The 21001-nt window shown below is 37.1% G+C and overlaps 2 protein-coding genes across 6 annotated transcripts in view; one reads left to right on the forward strand and one right to left on the reverse strand.

Moving 5' to 3' along the window:
- Positions 1-287: 287 nt before the first annotated feature.
- Positions 288-15289, reverse strand: LOC121520521 (acyl-CoA-binding domain-containing protein 5A-like). Of its 2 annotated transcripts, XM_041804008.1 has the most exons (13): positions 14807-14920; positions 13313-13436; positions 12637-12709; positions 12124-12274; positions 9974-10012; positions 8949-9164; positions 7650-7865; positions 5002-5096; positions 1926-2109; positions 1548-1756; positions 1300-1350; positions 1094-1209; positions 288-1014 (listed from the first exon to the last, which is right to left on the reverse strand). In XM_041804008.1, exons 1-13 carry the CDS (start codon positions 14883-14885, stop codon positions 1002-1004), a joined length of 1566 nt encoding a protein of 521 aa, XP_041659942.1. In that variant the 5' UTR covers positions 14886-14920; the 3' UTR covers positions 288-1001. The 2 variants fall into 2 exon arrangements, with proteins under 2 accessions (XP_041659942.1, XP_041659941.1); XM_041804007.1 differs by lacking the exons at positions 8949-9164; positions 9974-10012 and adding an exon at positions 15191-15289 and having other exon boundaries at positions 14807-14925.
- A 1011-nt stretch (positions 15290-16300) lies between these two features.
- LOC121519834 (abl interactor 1-like) overlaps positions 16301-21001 on the forward strand; it is a 48156-nt gene continuing 43455 nt past the window's right edge. For all 4 annotated transcript variants that reach the window (XM_041802860.1, XM_041802862.1, XM_041802861.1 and 1 more), the window contains exon 1: positions 16301-16525. In XM_041802860.1, the coding sequence (XP_041658794.1) occupies positions 16409-16525 (117 nt within the window). In that variant the 5' untranslated portion in view covers positions 16301-16408. The remainder of the gene's footprint in view (positions 16526-21001) is intronic.

Genomic DNA, 21001 nt, shown 5'->3' on the forward strand with positions numbered 1-21001 from the left:
AGACACTTGCGGACGAAAGTCACCAGTTGCAATGGTTACTTTTTAAACCGAAGCACCGGTCTAGTTTCTTTCGTCTAGACTTGAGGCAATTCAACAATGATTTTGATCTGTTGGTTTTAAACGTCAGTAACAACGATTAATATTATTCTATTTAGTGTTATAATTTCACTATTTCAATATTTCACCAAACAGGCGATAACAGATAAACAAAGAGACAAGACAGGAAGCATCCATATACTCTCAGTAGATATTGTAACTTTGAGAATGTGTTTATTGCATGTCAAAAATTGTTTCATAGATGCATGTTTACAACTGTAGATCCGACAGCATGACATCCTAAATAAAATATTTACTGTACAGCTGAAAATAATAAATAAATGGATTGTCCTTTTATTTTTCTTTGCAAATTGAGAGTGCAGTCTTTGCTATTATTGCACTTAAGCTCTTAAATAAATACACAATATCACACATTAAATATCATATATCTTAATATATGCCTATATTTCACGCATTAAATGTAAACAATCCATATACCACATTGCAGCAAAAAAAGTTTTTCTTGACAAAAAAAAAGAAACCAATTATATAAAAAAAGAAAACAAGTGGAAATTACAACGGTAGCTCAAGTTTAACAACTACTTCTATATGAATGTTGAATATAGTGACTTTTCTATTGATTTGTGAGACATTTCATAAATAAGATAAACACCTTTTGCTTATTTATTGTAGTAAAGATAATGTGCTAGCATTCATAATGTATAAATCTTCCCACTCTTACACATCTAAACAGGCAAAGTGCTACATTTAACTGCAGAATCTTCCTTTAATCATCTTTCTGAAAATCTATTAATCTAGACCAGCCTTTTCTACTTCAACTGGGGGCTCCCTGCACACCCCCACGTGCAACTGATCATGGCTTAAAAAGCCATAAAACAACCAAAGTGCAATATTTTCACCCCAGGTTCATGTCCTTCTACTGATGCTGACAGTTGCCAGATAATTCAAGGGATTTTCCTGTCATGAGAAACACATAAAGAGATTTAGAATGAACAAGTATGGCTATAAACATTTTAGTCGTTTATGTTCTTCTCACCTTCTCCTCCGTTGTAAATACAACTGGACGAGCCAATGGGAAATCAGAGGCCAGAGTGCCGTCATCACCACGGTGAGTGGACAGAAGTCAAAAGGCCACCAGGAAGGTCTGAGGAACTATAGAAACAGAAACCTGCATTTAAGCAACTGTCTAAAGACACCATCTAACTTTGTCATTAGTATGCATTCATAAAATAAAATTAGGACCTTTTGTGCTACTGGTAGAGAGTCCTCTTGCCTTGGCGTAGATGTTCTTGACTGGAATGGATAATTTAAGGAATTCAATGATCTCAATAAAATCATGATAACATTTATTTAGAGTTCTATTTCTTTACATCTGAGTATAAAAATAGAAGTATGAAATTAGCTTACTCATACAGATTTAAATCAAGATTGCTTTTGGAGATATAAATAGCAATGTGCAAACATTAAACATCAACACCCTTCGTCTATACCTGTGAAACAGTAAGCGTCTCCAGTGCATGCAGCCTGTGCAGCACAGCAGCCATGTCGTGCTGCAGCCTTAGCAGGGCTGTTGCTATTTGCTCGTTGATGTTTCCCCTGGCAGCACTGACAGGATGTCTGCTCTGAGGCACACAACAGCAGGAAGCATCGACACTCACACACTGCTGAGAGCTGCAGGGTGTCCGTGGCGACTGCACACCTGAAACAAAGTGTGACAGCATGCTTTTTTTTTTTTTTTTTTGGATACACTGCAGTGCTTTTTGTTTATCGGTTGCCTTTAAGTGCTAAGATGGGTAAAGTGTGAATCTTAAGGAAAGGTGAATCAGGGACACTGTCAGTTTAAATCAAAGTTGACGCCTGATTCTCACCTCTCCCTCTTCTTGACAACGAGCTGTTGTGTTGGCTTGTACTAATCCCCTCTTTAAAGTAGGAATCTCCCATCAGTGCTTGATCCTCTCCATTCAAGGTGGTGTTGCTTTCAAACCAAAGATCCTTTTGCCTCACTGAGGCAGCTCTGGATCCAGGTGACAGAACTTTGGACGAACATCGACCCTTGAAGAGGTAAGAGGAGAAAGTCAACCACAGTTTGATTAGCTGTAATAAGGTCAGAACAATTCATTTGTGCATTATTGTTTTCACAATTAAACACACAGTAGGTAAATTATGCCACAAGAGGGCTCCAGTCAAAACAATATCAAAAGATGATGTGAGGGTAGCAGGGAATCATGCCCCCCATGATCCTTATGAAAAAGAATTGAACATACCCAAAACACTAAGGAAGAAAATATGGTCATTGTTATAGGGGGAGGCTGGGCAATAAAACATGCAATGGATGGCAGAAAATAAGCTTAACTGACAGTCTAGCTGCAGAACATTCATCTCTGACTCTCATATACTGTTCATCTGAGACACCGTATATCTCAGGACAGACACACACACAAATATTTTGAAATAAAATCAGATTAAATGTCCGTTTAGGCCTGACCTGCAAAACCTGATCACCGAACGTTTAATGAAGCTGAGTGAACAGTGTGTTTACATGAATAAAGCTCGTCCTACATAAACACACACTAACGTAGCAGGCCTTGCTCACTTAGCTCTGTTAATTGTGTGAGCTACATAGATAATTGAGCTATGTAGCTAATGCAGCTAAAGCTAAGCTCACAAAGCAGCAGATATGTATCTACGTTATCCACGTAGCTACCTTAGCTTTAGCTACCTTTGCTAAAGCTCACGTTGCAAATGCTAACTTAGCCACAGATTACAGCACTAACATTGCCAACGTAGCCAAAGCTAAGCTCACAAAGCAGCTTTGTAACCTAGGTATCTACATTATCTACGTAGCTATGTTACCTTAAGCTACATTTACTAAAGCTAACTTTAGGTAACTAATTGGCTTATGTAGTAGGGTTAATTACATAGCTAGCAAAGTCTTGCAAATACATTCATGAAACAACCACTTTTGCAAGCATTACTGAATAAGCTACATTTCAGAAATAAAACGTTTAAAAAAAATCTAGAATTCAATTATGTATAAACCCATTCTAAAAGTTGTTGTGTGAATGGCCACTTGCTTTAGCCTTGTATGCTTTAACTTAAGCTAACATAGCTACATTAGCTACGTAGTTAACGTAACTACATAAGCCAATCTAGCTATGTTAGCTTTAGTAATGTGGGCTTTAGCAAATGTAGCTAAAGCTAATGTAGCAACATCAGCTATGTAGGTGATGTAGCAATGTAGCTTAAGCTAAAGCTTACAGACAGTTGCTCCCTTACCCATGAAAGTAGCTTCAATAGCTTTACCTTTTGCTAATTAGCTTTAGCACTTGCTATGTTAGATGCGTTAGAGTGTTTTCATGGAGGGCAGGCTTTTTTCCTGTAAGCAGACTGCTTACTCAGCTTTATAAAATATTTTGTAATCAGGTTTTGCAGTTTAGGTTTTTGACTTTTAACTTTTGGTATCCTAACCCTTACCCTGACCCAAAGCAGAAGTTAAATCTGATTATATTGTGCATGATTTGCGTGTTTTTCCTTCCTGATGGAGGTGGTGTCTCAGTAGTGATCTGCAAGGGAAAGGGGAGGGGGTATTCTGGGGTTGTCTGCAGCCAGGCTGTCTTGAATAATTGTGATCCATCACAAGTAAGCAGCATACAACAAGAATGAGATAGTGCAAAAGAAAAAAAAAATAGCATTGGCAGCAGACTGTTCTTATTTTTTCAAAACCATGACCAACCCAACTGTCAACATAAAAAGCTTTAGCTAATGCCTAACAGACTGACAAGAACCGAGAAATGTGTAGAACAAAACACACCAGTTACATACAATGTTATCACTACAGTCGCTGATGTATGCTGATGATACTTTAACACAGTGTGACAGAGTTTGAGTACTAGGAGCTACAACACAAAATGCTCCACTAAAGAGCAACATTCAGCTTAAACATAGGGGTCTGGCATTAGTTTTCCAACTAAAAATGAACTTTTATTTAAAAAAAATTACATGTGTGTGTTACCACTGGCGGCCAAAATTAGAGATATGTTTGGAAAAACTTATGTCAGATTTCTAACCCTCAGCCCACACATCTGTCTTCATTGTTTCACTTCTCCTCCCATCAACTGTCTAGTATCCCAATTTCATCTTCTTTTCAGATTGCAAATGCCTTAGCCTTCATTCATAACCTTTTCAAATTTAAACATTCATGAGAAAATAAGTATTATTAGCACTTTGAGTGGAATAATGAGCCTTTCTAAGGGTGGCCCTTCTGGCATTTTCCCAAATTTCAGATGGCCGGTCCATCACCATAGCTTTAGTCATTTTTGATTAATCTTGACAAGTTTGACACTTGGTAACATACATTTCAATTACATGCCTTAAATTTAGAGAAGTGATAACACTCTTCAATAGGAGGAAATAGTTAGCCTGCACTGTCTGACGTCCAAAAATACACACGAATGCATCTTTACAGCGTGCAACCTTTGTGGGTAAAGTCTGAAAAAAAGTTCATGGACTAAATGGCAAATACCATGTTTTTTAATGGGGGTTTATTTTACTTTCATTTTTTCTGTGGTCAGTGGTTTGTGGTCCTGTTGTATAGCTTGAAATTGTTTTTTGCATCTCTAGAATACATGAGAAATTGCTGCTAAAATGTTTTAAATGTTGATATATGAGTAATTAAAAAGAGGGTGGAATTATTAATTATACCTGAATAGGGTAATGTTTCCTTGGGGATATGGCTTCAAATACAAAGAAATAAAGGGCCTATTAAAAAAATACAATGTGTTATTTTGGCCTCGATTCATCAGAACATGGTAATTATTTCATTTTCCAAAATATTACAAAGGTTAAAGGTGCTGGTAGGTGTATGGACATAAAGCGTTGGTTAAATTTGTCATTTAGCTTTTAAAAAGAAAGTGAGTCAGCAACTTTGGGGGAGGAAGACCACACCTCATCCATGGCCAGATGCTCCATCGAGTCGCAGAATTCCTCGTTATCTGAGTCTGTGGATCGGCGGAGGTTCTTCTCAGGAACATCAGTATGATCTAAATGGTGCACAACAAAGCAAACAAACATCAGTGGAAGATGTTTTTAACTGTACATTTAAATCTGATTAGTAGTTTTATTGTTGGCACAAAGAGTGCATATGTGATTTTCAGGATTTTTGAAGTTGGGTCGTATAAGGTATTTGGTTATAGCAGTGGCATTAGCCTTCAGTGATTTCTGTGAAAGTTGCTCCTGTGGTTATAAAGATCTCCGGCATAACCAATTCTAGCCTGAATAGCTGATTTATTTTTTGGTACACACAGGGAGGTACAGAAGGGACTGTAACTCCTCTGTTTTAAGGCTAAGAATTATGCAAAAAAATTGCATTATTAGTGGTATGGCTGATGTGAATGATGTGGGCATGTTGCAATCTGCCATATGTCTAAAGCCTGATTTATGCTCTTGTGTTGATGCTGCACTATAGCATAAACCATAGATCTGCACTGCCCTGAGCCAAACACAGAGGCCGAAACACATAGCCAGCTTGCATCTCCTAAAAAATGTAACTATGTATTGAATGAGCACGGTTGCAGACAGTGATACATCTAGTCAAATCTACTTGCTGGAATCCACATGTCTCACTCAATGGCCAACAAGTGCAAAAAAATCACCCTCAGCTGATTCAGCAGCCATACTTTCCATCTCCTCTGATGTCTGATCTCTTTTCATCTTTGCAATGACTGCAGTTTAGGCAACTGCTGCACAATAGTTATCAGCTCCAACTCCACATATTATGACCAGTTAGACCGGTCTCAGTTGACATTTCCTGTACACAAACAAGCAGGATGTGGCAGCAGAACCGGGAACTGGCAAAAAAACATCCCTCTGCTGAGTAACATTTGGACAAAGTATTGCAAAGACACACCAGGGCATGAGTATATAGTGCACACAGTCATTTAGGCTGCTTTGTCATAACTATGGCATAGATTGAAAGCAGATGGGTAACTCTTAATTAACCCCTCAAGCCCTATTTTTAACCATAATTTCTCGCCTGGACTCCTTGTCTTGAAAAAAAAAATCCTGTGGTGCACAGTCAAGATCTAAACATCTTTTTTCAGGATAATCTTGGCTTTAAGAATATGTGCACTGCAGTCATATCACTTGAATTTTGAAAAAGTTATGGGACTATAATTGCAAAAGAAAAACTTAATGGAAATTCAACTCAAAGATTTTTATATGTGACACAGTAGAAAATAATGACTAAGAGATTTTTTTGCTCAAACCTGTTCTCTTATCTCTTTGGGGCCAAAAATTTAAAAAATAATAATTCTGTGACAAAAAGTCTTCAGATAGTTCACATATTTACAAAAGAGTCCCAGTGTTTCTTTATATTGGCTGATTATGAGCCATTATGCAAAGCAGTTCCTGTCTGCAGTGGCACAGAGGGCCACATCACAGGCTCTCTGTCTTTCTTTCTCTTCATTATGAGATGTTCAGGCTGGCCCCTACATGATCTTCCCAGCCAGTATTCCATATGTACGGAAGCATGATGCAACTATGGAACAGCCTGCCATTGGTTGTCACAGCCTATGTGACTAAACATTATGGTGTCTAAAGCCTGTTTTATGCTTGACATGTCCGCGAGGTTGCGAGTGCCTGCACGTTGAACGTGATGTCAAATAATAAGACACACCCCTTCGCAGGAGTCCCATGCGGTCAATTTTTGTCTGGCTGTGCACAACCCCGAAATTTTTACAGACGCGGATGCGGCAGACATCAAAATGGCCTATTTTGAGGAGCTTTTGGTGACAGAAGTCAGAAAATATAATAACCTGTATAGTTCTTCTTTTAAAGATCACAGAGACTGCCATATAATTCCTCATCTATCTCTCACATTGGCGATGCAAGAATATTGTACTCCCCCCTTGTCCTTCCTCTCTTGATTGAGTGGCCGTATGGAGCATCTCCTCTCTCTTTCATGCTGTAACAACAACAGTAAACACAGCAGCTCCTCTTTGTGGTTCTCCATAATGTAAACAACAAATCTTCCTCTATGACTTGCATTAAACATGCAACAGATGTGATTCTTGAAGACACTGCCCCCTAGCTTTTGGGAGAATATCAGTTTGCTTCGAAGAGGAAGCCGGCGCTACGTATAAATGCACTAGACGTTTCCACATCATAAGTCCGCATCAGTGTTTCTCCGTGTGGCTGTCCGCAAAGCATAACTGAGCCTTTAAGCTAAGCTAGCTGCAGATATAATATGAATTAAAAATGGATTAAAAAAGACAGTCAACTTCAGAGTTACTGGTGTGGATTCAATCTTTAAATGCCCCCGAAAGTCACCTAGATTCCAGGCTGGCTGGATGGCACCATTATCTGGCTTCCTCAGAAACCCATGAGTGATGTCACTGAAACCATGTTCATGTTTTATATAACTTACGGTTCCTCCTGAAATGGTACTTAATCTAAGATTTTCAAAAAGTGACTCTGGAGGAGTCATTATCGTTAACTTTTCGGAGGTATGCATTGTAAAACAATGGTCTTTTTATACTTGTGTAAGTAATGTTTACTCTCAGCCAAATATTTTTTAAATGAATGACTGATCTTACCAATCAGGTGTCCATTAAAGCGTATATATGGGTTATATTGCACACTGGGCTCAACAGAACAGGCTAGCTCCTCCTCCTCCACCTCACTGTTGAGTGAGCTGTGGGTCCCATTGGTGAAGGGAGACATGCTGGGCTCCATGCTGCTGTTGGACCCCCTGGTGTCAGACCTCCACCTCTTGTCCTCCACCCTCAGCCGCCTCGGGTCAGGACCCCAGCCTGGGGTGATGAAAAAAAAAGGGGGGGGGGGGGCATGGCAAAGCTTACCTTTGTCTAGCCATGTCTCAGCTGGGATATACTCATTGCAAACTGCTTTGTTTGTTGAAACACTGTGATATTTGAAGATAAAATAACAGAGCAGTACTTCATTGTGTGCATGTATTGGGGTGGGGGGTAGAAACATACTGCATAAATTTACTTCTAATGGATGCTATGTAAATCATACACTAAATAACAACCTCAGGATCAGGACTATCATGAACGTTTCAATACTAAAATGTTGCCAAAATATTTACACAATTTAAATAGTGCCATAGTGATAGAGGTTTCTTGCAATTTTGTATGGATTTGTTTTTCCTACACAACCACCTTGTGCTATAGGTGTATTATTTTTAAGTTTTAGTTCTTTTTGTCACCATTAATCATTACAAGACAGACACTGTATTGTTGTAAAACATATGCTATTGTAAAGTATCAAGCCCTTTTTCTTGCCATATTACAGTTGCTATTCTTCATCTTTAGAAAACATGTTATCTTTAACATAACTTTTAGCTTGTCACAGACTTTTAAATTGAGATTACAAAACAAACAGACATTACTGATCATTTCTCATAAAAAGGGCATGGAGTTGCAAAATTAAGGTAGATCAAAGTTGTATAAACAAGGATTGCATACACTGCATCCTTTTCAAATAAAAGCAAGCATCCTTTTTGGTGCAATTCCTGTTAAAATAGGCCAAAAAGGACCGAGTAGCTTCCTGTAAACCTGGAATAAATAATATAATTGATAGTGACTATTTTCAGCAGCTCATTTGTACACATTTGGTATACTTGTGACTATTTTTAGCAGGTTTTTTTTTGCAGGACAGACTCTAAATATACCACAGTGTGTTTAAAGTAACGGAGGCATGTCAATCAGTGCAAAAGAGGGGCTCTCTGATGTGATACAGGTATTACTTTCATGTTTTCAGTGAGTTTTTGACATGAAGAACAAATGTTGGCCTAAATATAGCTGAATGACTGTAAGTGTGCAGCCTTTACACCACAGCAAATGTCACAACACAAAACAACTAACTGATGGTACCTGTTTCCTCCTCTTTGTCTTCATCCTCTGTATTGTCTTCTTCATCCCCATTCTCCTCATCATCACTTTTCCTCCAATCACCACTTTCCTCACTTCCCTCCATCTCACTATTTTCGTTGCTTCTCTTTGCCTCCTCATTACTGACACTTATGTCATGAACACTGTCTTTGTCATGTTCTTCAAGGTTTTGAACATCATCCCACAGATCCCCATAGCCTGAACAGTGAGGGAAACACTCTTGATTAACTGTTTAGTGATGCATTTATACAGCAAAGAAAGACCCACAGAACAGTTTTATGTTTCAGAGTATCTATACACTACATCTACACCACAAAGTGCAACAACTGGGGTAAACCAACAGCAGACACAGTGACCCACTAAAGCACAAACACGACAGCCACACAACAACACTATATGTAACTATAGCTATACAGTGCTGTGTAAAATATTTACCCCCTTCCTTTTTTTTGCATATTTGTCCCACTTAAATGTTTCAGACCACCAAATATATTTTATTTTCTTTTAATATAAGACAAAGATAACCTAAGTAAGGCTTGTGAGATTGAACTAAGCTTTCAAAAAAAGTGGTTAATCACAGTTAATTCATGATTTAAAAATGGGGACAATTACTTTTTCGCATAGGGCCAGGTAAGTTTGGATGGCTTTTTAGTTGATCTTATGTTTTTGTTAATTTTGTTAATAATAATAATAATAATAATAATTTTGTTAATAAATGAAATCATGATTTAAAAACTGCGTTTTGTCATTTCTAGCATTATCTGTGTCCAATATCAAAAATTGTTGGATGGTCTGAAACTTTTAAGTGTGACAAATATGCATAAAAACAAAAATTCAGGAAGAGAGCAAATAGTTTTTACTGCACTGTAAATGCAAATTCAACAGTGTAAACAAATGACAATATACACTTATCAGTCAAATTTAATATCAATAAAAGTTAAGCCAAGCTTTAACACTGAGACACTAATCTATGAGCTCTACAGCTACCATGAACACCACAGACTTGCCTTCCAAAGTTGGTTTCTTAAATGGTCTGATCAGCTCATCTAGTGATGAGAAGACATGTGACAGGCTCAGTATTCCATCGAAATCATGTGTGTAAGACGATTAACAGAATACGACACCCAGCTTGAGCAGCAGAGCCCTTCAAAGACAGTTTCTCTTTTTCTTTAGCAAGTATTAAAGTATGACCTAACAGCATGGTTCATAATGACATTAGTGGCTCCTTACCTTTTTGGCTTGATCCCCTAGCACTGCCAAACTGAAAAAATCCCCTTTATTGATGACTATCTTGCATGCATACCAGTATATTTTTTTCATTATTATCTTTATAAAACTGGTATGTTTGGTAGGTGAAGCTAAATCTTTGAGCTGTTTTTAAATCCGTGATTTAAATAATGTTGAGCCATCACATGTGGTATATTTTAACTATCAGCTAACAATTTCAACTGCTAATCAATTACTTAAGGTGTTTTTGTCACCAATATCAATTAGGTTAAAACTATGATATTGATAGTTCATAACTTAAGAAAAATATTCCAACTAGCCATTTACTGTAGCATCAAACTAGCTCTAGCTGACTATATTAACAGCTAATTTACATCCATGTAGGTAAACACTTTACCAGTTTGCATATTAGCTAACTTTTCCAAAAGATACAGCTCTCTTTGTCAGGTGTCAGTTATTCATAATCCATGTTGAAAGATTTGCTATCTACTGCCAACTGTTTAGCCAATGTTTAGTAAACTATTTGAAAAACTATCCATTATTGTTACAAAAGCATTTTGACCATTAAAGAGTTACTTTGAGATGACTAGTTTGTTAGCATTTGGGAAACTTTAGCTTGTACTAACCTTATATCCATTGCTTTTAGCTAACTATCATCTGACAAAAGAACATTTGAGCAATCTTTTTAAAAGTTAGCTTGGTACTGCCATCGTTTATCTGTTTGGTTAGTATTCATTTTATTGTTTCGCCAATAAGCTACATACAAACCTCTTCGATTATCTGTTTCAACTGTTAATCCATTAGTGTTACAAAATCATTTCAACCATTGTTATAGTACGCTAGCTGTTGGGAAATCTTAGCTTGTATCAACCTTACATCCGTTGCTTTTAATTAGCTTTTATCTGAGCACAAGCTAACTTGCAGCCTTTGTTTATTGATGCATTTTAGCGTTAATTTGATCATTTCAACAGTTAGCTAAATTGTAGACTCAAACATCTTCAGCTATGTATTTCAACCGTTAATCCATTAGTGTTATGAAATCAGTTTAACCATCTTTTCATTACTTTTAGCTAACAAGTTTGCTACGTGTTGGAAAACCGCTTTATCCAATGCTCTAATGTTTTGGCCCAATATATCAACCCCCTGATTTTGTTTACTATCAACCTATATAAGTAAGCTATATATTCTAACTTCTTAGTGATTTATTTTATTATCTCTTATCATTTCTAACCATTTGTGCCTTATGGCAAAATCACTAAGCATCTTCAGTGAGCTAACAACTTAATGCAAGCTTTCTATTTAAATTGTTTGCCATAAATGTAACCAAACCATGATTTGGACAATTTTATCCATTTATTAAGCCAGCTGTTTCAGTTGTTATTTTAAAGACCTAGATAACTGTTACTTTGAGATTTTAACATTTTATCCATTTTTAGGTTACTGCTTCATTTGTAAGCTATATTTAAACTGTTTATCCATTATATTGAGTTACACTGTTGATTATCAACCATAGATGTATACAATTTCAGCTGTAAGCTCTCTATTTAAACAATTTATCCATCAAGTTACCATATCATTTAAACCATTTTCCATTCAATTAGTGGTTTACTTTTTTCTGTTTCTCCAGCTGACATCTACCACATTTTAACAATTTCCAGTGTTTCCTAAAATTTCCCTTAATAAGTTTTCCACTTCATATGAATTTTACTTGTTTGTATTTTTTCGCCTTCTGTGTTTGTTGATTAACTTTCCTAAACTCATCCATGATTGTAATACATAGTTACTGGGTGCCACATTTTTTTTTCCTCACGGAAACTATCATTTCAGGCTTTTACACTAACTGGAAAATGGTATGATTTTTCTATGTATGCTTTTGATACAGTTGAGTACACACAAGTAGCCCTGTCTGGGAATCAGGTTTGTACTTTACCTGCATGTTTTGCAAAAGGCCTGGTGAAGGGTCTCCTGTCCACTTCATTTTCTTCAGTTTCTCCATCTTCACCATCTACTTCAGAGTAGAAGGAGCCAAGCTTTTGCACCAGGTCAGCTACTTCTTCTGAGATTGGGATAGTCTCCAAAATCTGACAACACATAAAAAAATGAAGACTGGATATGAAAATGAGTGTGCATAATAAATAATGTAACAGTAAAATGCACATTATAGTATGGTAGAACTATACTAAAAAGGTTATTTTGATAAACCACACACAGCCAAGGATGCCCAGTTTATTCCTTACGTTAGGAAACATCACATGCTGAATATGACAATAATGGCATACTGATGCAAAAGAGGTAAAATATTATGTCTATACAGAATTTTTATTGTTGGTTTAAGCAAGTTATGTTGAAAAATATACAGAGCAAGTTGTGTGCTCCAGTTTCAACTACTTATTATTCTGTATGCAGCTTCTATTCTGCTTTTCTTTCCCCTGAAAGGACTTACCAGCTGGATGTTCTCAATATAATTCTTCATGGCTTCCTCCTTTGTCATATTTCCCAAAGAGCTCCATGCATCCCTGGCAACACAAGTCATAGTTCATGGCGAGAGGAACATTAAGAAGTGAAAATGTTGCTGTTACATAATGTTTTTACAGAAATTAATCTAAAAATGTTGTATATAATTCTGGAGCACTGCAGAATTACCCACTACATGTGCAGTATTATATCAAATATTTGATGATTAAATCAATTTAAAAATACCACCCAAAAGAAGTGACTATGCCTGAGATTGAGGCTCTAAATAGATAAGGGTCGGATTTTATGATAAAAGAGACATTATGTTGATTTCTTTTCTAAACTTAAGCCCCATGAAGAGTTCTTGATTGGTTATGAAACAGACTAAAATTTAATGGGATCATAACTTTTTAGGAGCAAAAAAAGCAAACAAGCAACAGCAACAATTCATTATCTATATTAATTTTTTTTGCCTGAAATTAACCCACTAATGATGGGAGTCAGATGAGACAGTTTACTGCACATTTTGGGAACAGCCTGTTCTTAACTTCCCATGGCAAATATCAACAATAAGTGCTGCATTTGACCGACAGCCATGACCTTTGATTTAGATGTGAAACACAACTAGTACCTTTGCTTTGCAACAGCACAATTGTAATACTTACCACTTAGCTTTGCCTCGAGTGTCCCAGAAACCCATTGGTCTGGGGATGTTGCAGGGCCCCAGGGTGGCCTGCTTGTAATAACTATAGAACATCAGCATCATTTCATCGGATGGCTGGAATGGACCTGAGAAATGAAAAAACCAAGTCATAGTGTGAACAAGATACTATAAAAGCATTTAATATTATTCTAAATATGGCTTGCATCAGTAGTTAGATTAAAGCAGTAGATCTAAACTGGAAGCCTAAAAAAAAAAACCCAAATCATAACCAAAATTTCAAACATTTTCAACTGCTCCAAGGTATTTACTAAAAAATTTAACAGCTTAAAACCTTCAATGGAACAAAACATTTTATCAAACAAAGAGACAGCAGCAAAAAACAAACAAACAAAAAATTTAAAAGCGCATCATTACTGAGGCCATGGAGGGAAATGCATGCTTACATTAAATTTTGTTTTCTATGATGACATGCACATTTTGATGATTTGATTAAAATAAATTGAGAATCATTATATTTTCATAGGAAAACCAGCTTTGCTGTCCCAAGATAAGGAGATAAATAAGCCAAGCTCTTAAGAAAGCAACCAAATTACATGGTTTCACAGCAACAATGAGTAAAACAAAATATATGGATGTGTGGATATATAGACTCTGCCACATTTTTTTCCAGGCAAACATTAACATCCAATGTTAATTCTGTCAATTTAAACTATGACTAAAAATGTTTGGTGCCTACCTTTAGTCCATGAGAAAGACTAGACTAAGACCAGGTAAAAATAGTCTATGATGATAAAAACTCTAACAATAAGTAATTTTGTCTTTCGTTACAGAGACCAAAACTAGACTGAATTGTTGGTGCAGGACTGCTGCACATGGAAAATCCATGTTTTATTCACTCTACCAGTAAAGTATGCCATTTTTTTCAGTATATTTTGAATCAATTTAGGTATTGGTGTTGCATTAATTTTGTTGTTTTACATTCATATTCATTTTACAATTTGGCTGATTAAATTTTTACAAAGAAAAAAATGTCCAGACTCAAATCAAATATAAAAATGTATGGACTTTCTACTGACTCTGACTGGACTAATGTGTTTCTTTTTTTTTTTGAGTTTTTGACAACCTAAAATATAAAGATTGAAAGTTACTCAAATTTGACTAAAACAAACAAAAAAAAACTGAGACTAAATTCAAAATAGGCAGCTAAAATTAACACTGTTTGTGACCCACTGAAAACATGCCTTATGACCCACTTATGGGTCCCGACCCACCAGTTGAGAACCACTGGTCTAGAGGACAACTCAGCCCTTCCCCTTACAGTAGCATTATCAATGGGTTATAAAAGAGTTCAGCTGCACTAAATGCTTTCTGCATGTAGGTTAATCACCTAGAGTGTTTACACTCCATAAAGACCAGACATCACAATATCTAACAAACAGGTGCAGTCATTTAAATGAACAGACAACAATAGAGGATAATAGAGAACAGTCCTTACCCTCTTCAGGCAAACTCCTGATCACTCTAACTGCAGCAGCAAATTTCGCCTCCAGGCTGCATTTGTCCTCCTGCGCCATGCTGACTCCCAACAAGGATGACTGGACTGAGTCCTCACATCTTCAACAAGAATATGAAAGAATTTAGCGAAAAAGCGTGGCAGTTCAGACCGTGCTAAAAGAGGGGCGCCTCTTCACAGTTTGGCCATCAGTGTAGCATAAAGCCTCTTGGGTTGTCTAAGGAGGCGAACATTTTTATCCCTAAAGCTGTGATGTTTTTGGATATAATTGCCTTCTGTCAAACATTTTTGGGGGAGCTGGTGCTAACTGACCACGTAATATCACGGAAATATTTCCCCTCTCTGCCTGATTTATGACATACTCACCATACAGTTGCCATTCGCCGGTGGGATAATTATTTTATTAGCCGTTATCTGTCTGCAATATGCAGCAAAAAGCCAATCTGAGCTCCGGTCAAGGATGAGCCAAACAGTCAGCGGGTGGTTATCAAACATACATGGGAAATGTAGTTTTTACCGAGCAGACTCACTTTAAACGTTGGCTTAAGCCTCAGAGCTTTTCTCCTTTAAATCCCAGAAACCCTTTTCAGAGGGTATTTAAACCGCAATGATGCATGGGAAATGTAGTGTTTTTGGGCTTTCTGTTAAAATTAGGGTACAGCCCTTTACAGTCTTCAGGTACAGCCTTTCGTTACTACCATAAATGCTTTAAATACATAGTTCAATCATTATTTTGACCAAGTAATAAAAAACAGATAGAAATGCATTTTTTCAATATAGAAGAATACATCCATAAAATGCAATAATCGTCCCATCCATAAATTATTATTTTAGCCCATCTAATTTTTGTTTAGTAACTGTGATTGCTTAGCTGTGAACTATGGATGTAAATCTTAATTTTATAGACATTTATGGGCTAGTTGTATGCCCTATTTTGAGAACTGCATATTAAAATTTGGGGGCATTTTACTCAGTTTAATGCTGATTTTTTTTTTTTTTTTTTTTTTTTTTTATAAGTGATAGTGATAATGAATATGCAAGTGAAGTAAAAACTGAATGAAAAGCTAGAAGATATATACTTACATTATTCTGCAATTAAAAATATGTATATGTATGAATGATGAAAAAAGATAATGGTGATTCATGTAAAGACAATAATAATAATAATAATGATAATAATAATAATAATAATAATTACTCCGGGTTTAGCAATGCGATGGTTTGAATTTTCGTGTTAAATCGGTTTCTTAACGCTGATACCCTCTTGCCTTTTTAAGCCTATTAATACCAAGAATATGTACCTCTTAGCCCCTGATATCTTATTTTCCGCTTTATGTTATGGGCTAAACGTCATCAACTCGCTGAAATATCATTGGTCCATTGCCCTACTCGCTCAGCCGCTCAGCCAATCACAGGCCTCCTTTTAACACGTCGCTGCCATTTGTCACAAGCTGTTGTGAATCGGAGGCCAGCGGACCCACAATGCCAGGCGGGGGAGCCCCTCTCTCAGCAACTCAGCACAGCATCACCGCCTCGCCTCAGTGAAAAGGACAGAGAGAGGAGAGAAATGCAAAGGGATGTAAGATGGCAGAGCTACAAATGCTATTAGAGGAGGAAATCCCTGCCGGCAAAAGAGCTCTTGTGGAAAGCTACCAGAACCTGTCCCGGGTTGCGGAGTACTGTGAAAACAATTATGTTCAGGTAAGAGGAGGCTAACGGCCGTTATATTTGGTGAATTTGTCAGCTATCTCCGTCGTGTCTGCGGTGTGCTGGAGTAGAAGTGAGTGAAACCACAGGGACAGGAAATGCTGGTCGTAATGAAAGGGAACCTAAAACCGCTAGCTACCAAACGGGGTGGCCTTATTCTCCCGGTATTTTGATTCAGTTGTGGCTCTGTGGTCGTGTTTCTCGGTTAGGCTAGTCGGAGTCGTGCTCACATTTAAAAGGCTACAGTGGCTATGAAGAAAGCTGCTGGGGGGTTTCAGAGGGTGTGTCGTTGTTATGACCAATGGTTTGTCACACACTGCTTTCTCTGATAGATACCAGTGACAGAATAACATTGAAGCCCTTATTTATACACATCTTGACATGCATTAATCGCTAATAATGATTTATTTAAAGCATAAATCACACAATCTGACCACTTAATAATGTTACAAAGGATAAATAACGAATAGAACTCGAAATAAGATAAATTAATAATGCAGAATTCAAAAGCTAACATTAGCAAAAAAACTATAAATCCTTAGTCATATTTTGTGGCTGATAGAATACAATAAAACTATCAGGAAAGCCACCATTAAACGCTTAGTCACCACAAACTCACTAGCAATCACCTCAAAAACGAGTCCTGTTATTACGGTTTTAGTAGGGCTAAGTCTTTCCTGTTATCCGTTAACAAAGACTCAAAGTCTCCATCTATGAAACAGCATATTTATAGATACAATGGTGTAGAGTAGACCATGTCCAGAGAGACTAGAAGCAAACATAAGTCACGTAAGGCCCTAGATGTGAAGTCAGGCTACTCATGATGCAGATACCATGTGTACTAACACTGCTGACAAGGAGCATGCTCATTCATCATTTGTTTATGATCTAATGCACTGTGCAGGTTAATGATAGGTGTGTCTGTATTTGCATAGTAAGGTCAGGATACTTGATCTGGGACATGAAAAGTGCACTTCAGCAATTAAATGCTGTAAGAATCTCAATCAATTCAATCAGAAATTACAAATACTTTGTTTAGTTATCTTTATGTTATACACTTTGCCTGACTACTCCCTGCTTTCAATTATTTTTAAACAATGGAAATGTCAAACAGCACAGGCTCACTTGGGTTTTGAGTTTATTTGATTCAATTTGTGGAAGATATAGCCATTTGGTATTTGGACAGGGCCAAAATTTAGATCATTTAGCCATAATTTACCATTGCAGTGGATTTGAAATAAAACAATCAAGATGTGACTAAAGTATAAACTTCAGCTTCAGTTTAAGGGGTTTCACAAAAATATGGCATTTGCTGTTTAGAAATAATAGGGATGCATGATATTGTTTTTTTTGCCTCAGTTTCTGTTGTAAAGAACCCTATGTATCTTCTGTGCAAGGAGAGACTGCAGCAAGCAGAGCTGAGAGAGTAATGGTAAAGTAGAGAATGTGGTGGTTGTTTTACATTATGGCCTTCTTTCAAAATGTTCAACAAACCCTAAGTAACCACCTTTTCTTGATGGTACAGTTGTACATTTCGTTGATATTTAAGGCCGATATATGGCTCATACTGCAGGTATGTATGGCCTATATATTGGCTGTATATATCGTCAGAATTGTTAATACCTTCTAATACGATATTTGCTTTTCTAAGCAATACCAATATCATGCGGACAATATTGTGCATCCCAAATTAATAGCTATTTTATTCAGAGTACCTCTTTTACAAGGGTCTTAAAGTGTTTGGACATACTAACATAACTACAGATATGACATTAATTTTTTGACTTGGATAAAAATCATTTTCAGTCAGTGACTACGAGAAGTCTGTAGCTCAATCCATAGACATCTTTTGCATTCAATCTTAACAATTCCCTTATCAATGCCTTACTTCCATGTGCCTTTAAAAACATAGTCTCGTGAGAGGCAGTCAGCAGTAGTGTTGTATTCTAATTCAAGTTCAGAGATTGAAGATCCATCGAGTAGTTTGTTTCAACGGAGACGCTTCCAACAAAAAGATAATTTTTGTATATTTTAGCATGTTTTCCAACCAAACACTTAATGTTTCACATTTTTATTTATCAAAACTGTTTATTATAGCCAGTAATTGAAGTGTGCTTGTCACTGATTCTCGCTGAAGGTGGCATACATGCTAAGGGATAAAGAGACTCATTATAGTTTGAGTAGGAATCGGTGAAAACCTATAGAGTCTACTTTTTTCCAAAAATAAAATCCACAGGAAGGAACAAATAAAGAGATAAGTCAAGAAGAAGAATGGATAATGGCATCAATATCACCCTAGACAACCACCAATACCTGATAGTACAGTCAAACATATTTGAGGCAGATACATAATGTTGATATGTACGACTGCAGAAATGTTTATACCTGCTGATATATTTAAATTTTTAAGCTAATATATGCCGATATCTATATCATGCCAATAATACTGTGCCTCCCAAGGGTATTGAAATTACACTAATTCAGCTTAAAATGCAGGTCCATGTTTCAGGAAACAGTTTTTTCTCATAAAAATACCTTATTATTGCAGGTGAAATGTTAAGTTGACTTGAGCTTATCCTTTTAATAGTCATCAGACTTCTCAAAGAGCTTATCCATTCACTCCTCATTCACTCTGATGGTGAAGGCTGCTATGTAAAGTGCCACTTAGTTTTGACAGTATTAACATTCATACATAGTCACACATTCAATGCTACTAATGCAGCAGTGGTAGGAGCAATTTAGGGTGTCTTGTCCAAGGACGCATTGTCATGTAACTGCAGAAGCTGGGGATTAAACTCCAGACATATTAGACATACTGCTGAAAATACAGCAAGACACTCATTCTCATGTTTTAACTCACAGGTTTATTCTATTTTAAGTCTTCAACCTATCCTCAAATCTAAAAGAATGATATCAAAAGAATTCAGTTCATACAGGGTGAGCTGTTTGGAGATTGAATATTGCTTTATTATAAACGATACTGTTAATGAGGTATGGGTCAGGATTCAGTATTAGGCTCAAGTATCTGATTTGGTGTAGGGAAGGAAAAATTAAGTAGGGACATGTCTAATTGGGGTCTTCCTCAGAGAAATTCACAATGATCCATTACCCAATGTGTATAAAATATTAAAACCTTAATGGGGGATTTCCACCCATAAGAGCTCCTCATGAAAAACCTCATCATCACCCTGTTAATTTTCCTTGCTGTGGGAGTGCATTGAGTGTGTGTGGGTGAGAGTGCAAGCTGACAGCGCCAACCATCACTGGGTTGAATGGCCTGGTGTGAACGGCAGTGTCTGTTGACAGATCAGCACACAGCAGAAACCCCACTATGCTCTAATTTTTTTGACTTCAGTGCTGAGAAAGCCCACAAAAACACGTCAGATCACTTTGCCCTGGTTGTCATCACAAATGCAATGTAGGTTACTCTGCCGAAATTCACTTCTCAGTACTGACAAGCATAAACAGCTTTACATGGCAAATGTGTTGGAGTGTGCTTTATCCATATAACTACACAGAAAGCTGACAGAGAATTTGAATTATTATGCTTGACGGCAGAGCTTTCCAAATTTTTATTTAAGGTCAATTTAAGTGCAGTTTGATCATCTTAACTGAAATGGCACAGTTGACCCCAAATAAAAGCTGTTCATTATTGGATAACTATGTTGAGATCACTGGTACCATCACTGGACGGATGATGGAACATCCATCCATTCGCTACACTGCTTGTCTGTTTGGGGTCCCAGGGAGTTGCCATATGGGTCCAATGTGGGCTGTAAATATGGATCCCAAGTGGATTTGTCTGCAGGTTCCATAGTGTCCCACACTTCTACCTGAGGACGGGCCTATAAGGATTTCATATAGGTTGAAGTCCACACAGGCAGTCCCCATGGCATCTTCATTCAAACCCATGTAGGACTCATATGCATACAACTTTATAGGGCCCACATGGAACTACTGGCTTGGTTGTTTTGAGGCAAATGTTACTGAGATTAAATGCCAATTTACTACTACCACTGCTGCTGTAACCTTGAAAAGTGAATAGATTGACCAGATTCCATTTCTGTCAGGCAGATCCTTTTTGCAAAGCTTCAGTCTGAAACATTTGTTTGAGGTCTGAGAATGGACAGAACCAATCAGTGTTATTTGAGGAGAATGAAGTGGTAGTTATGGCTGTGTTTTGGTTATACTGCAAGCTGGTAAACCGTTGCTGCCAGTGGTGAAGCTATTAGCTCAGGTGTAGGTATTGCTACAGTTCATATTAGAACTGGACAACATTTCTTCATTAAAAGAGCACAACTGCACTGAAGCTTTTCTTGGTGGAAAATATGTAGCCTATTTGCTCTTCTTCTGACCAGCTTCAGCATGAGTTTGATCCACCAACTGGCTCCACTGATGAACAATGATGGCGGCTGCTAAGCAGTGTTAATTTTGTCGACTAAAACTATGACTAAAAATGTTCATTGACAG

Source organism: Cheilinus undulatus, linkage group 13 (genome assembly GCF_018320785.1).
Source record: "Cheilinus undulatus linkage group 13, ASM1832078v1, whole genome shotgun sequence".
In the NCBI taxonomy this organism is placed as follows: Eukaryota; Metazoa; Chordata; class Actinopteri; order Labriformes; family Labridae; genus Cheilinus; species Cheilinus undulatus.

Coding starts and splice junctions, on each gene's coding strand:
- LOC121520521 (XM_041804008.1), bottom strand. CDS start 14,885: ATGGCGCAGGAGGACAAATGCAGCCTGGAGGCGAAATTTGCTGCTGCA. Junction 9,165..9,973: donor TAAGAAACCAACTTTGGAAG/GCAAGTCTGTGG, acceptor CTCACTGTTCAG/GCTATGGGGATCTGTGGGAT. Junction 2,110..5,001: donor AGCATCTGGCCATGGATGAG/GTGTGGTCTTCC, acceptor TACCTCTTCAAG/GGTCGATGTTCGTCCAAAGT.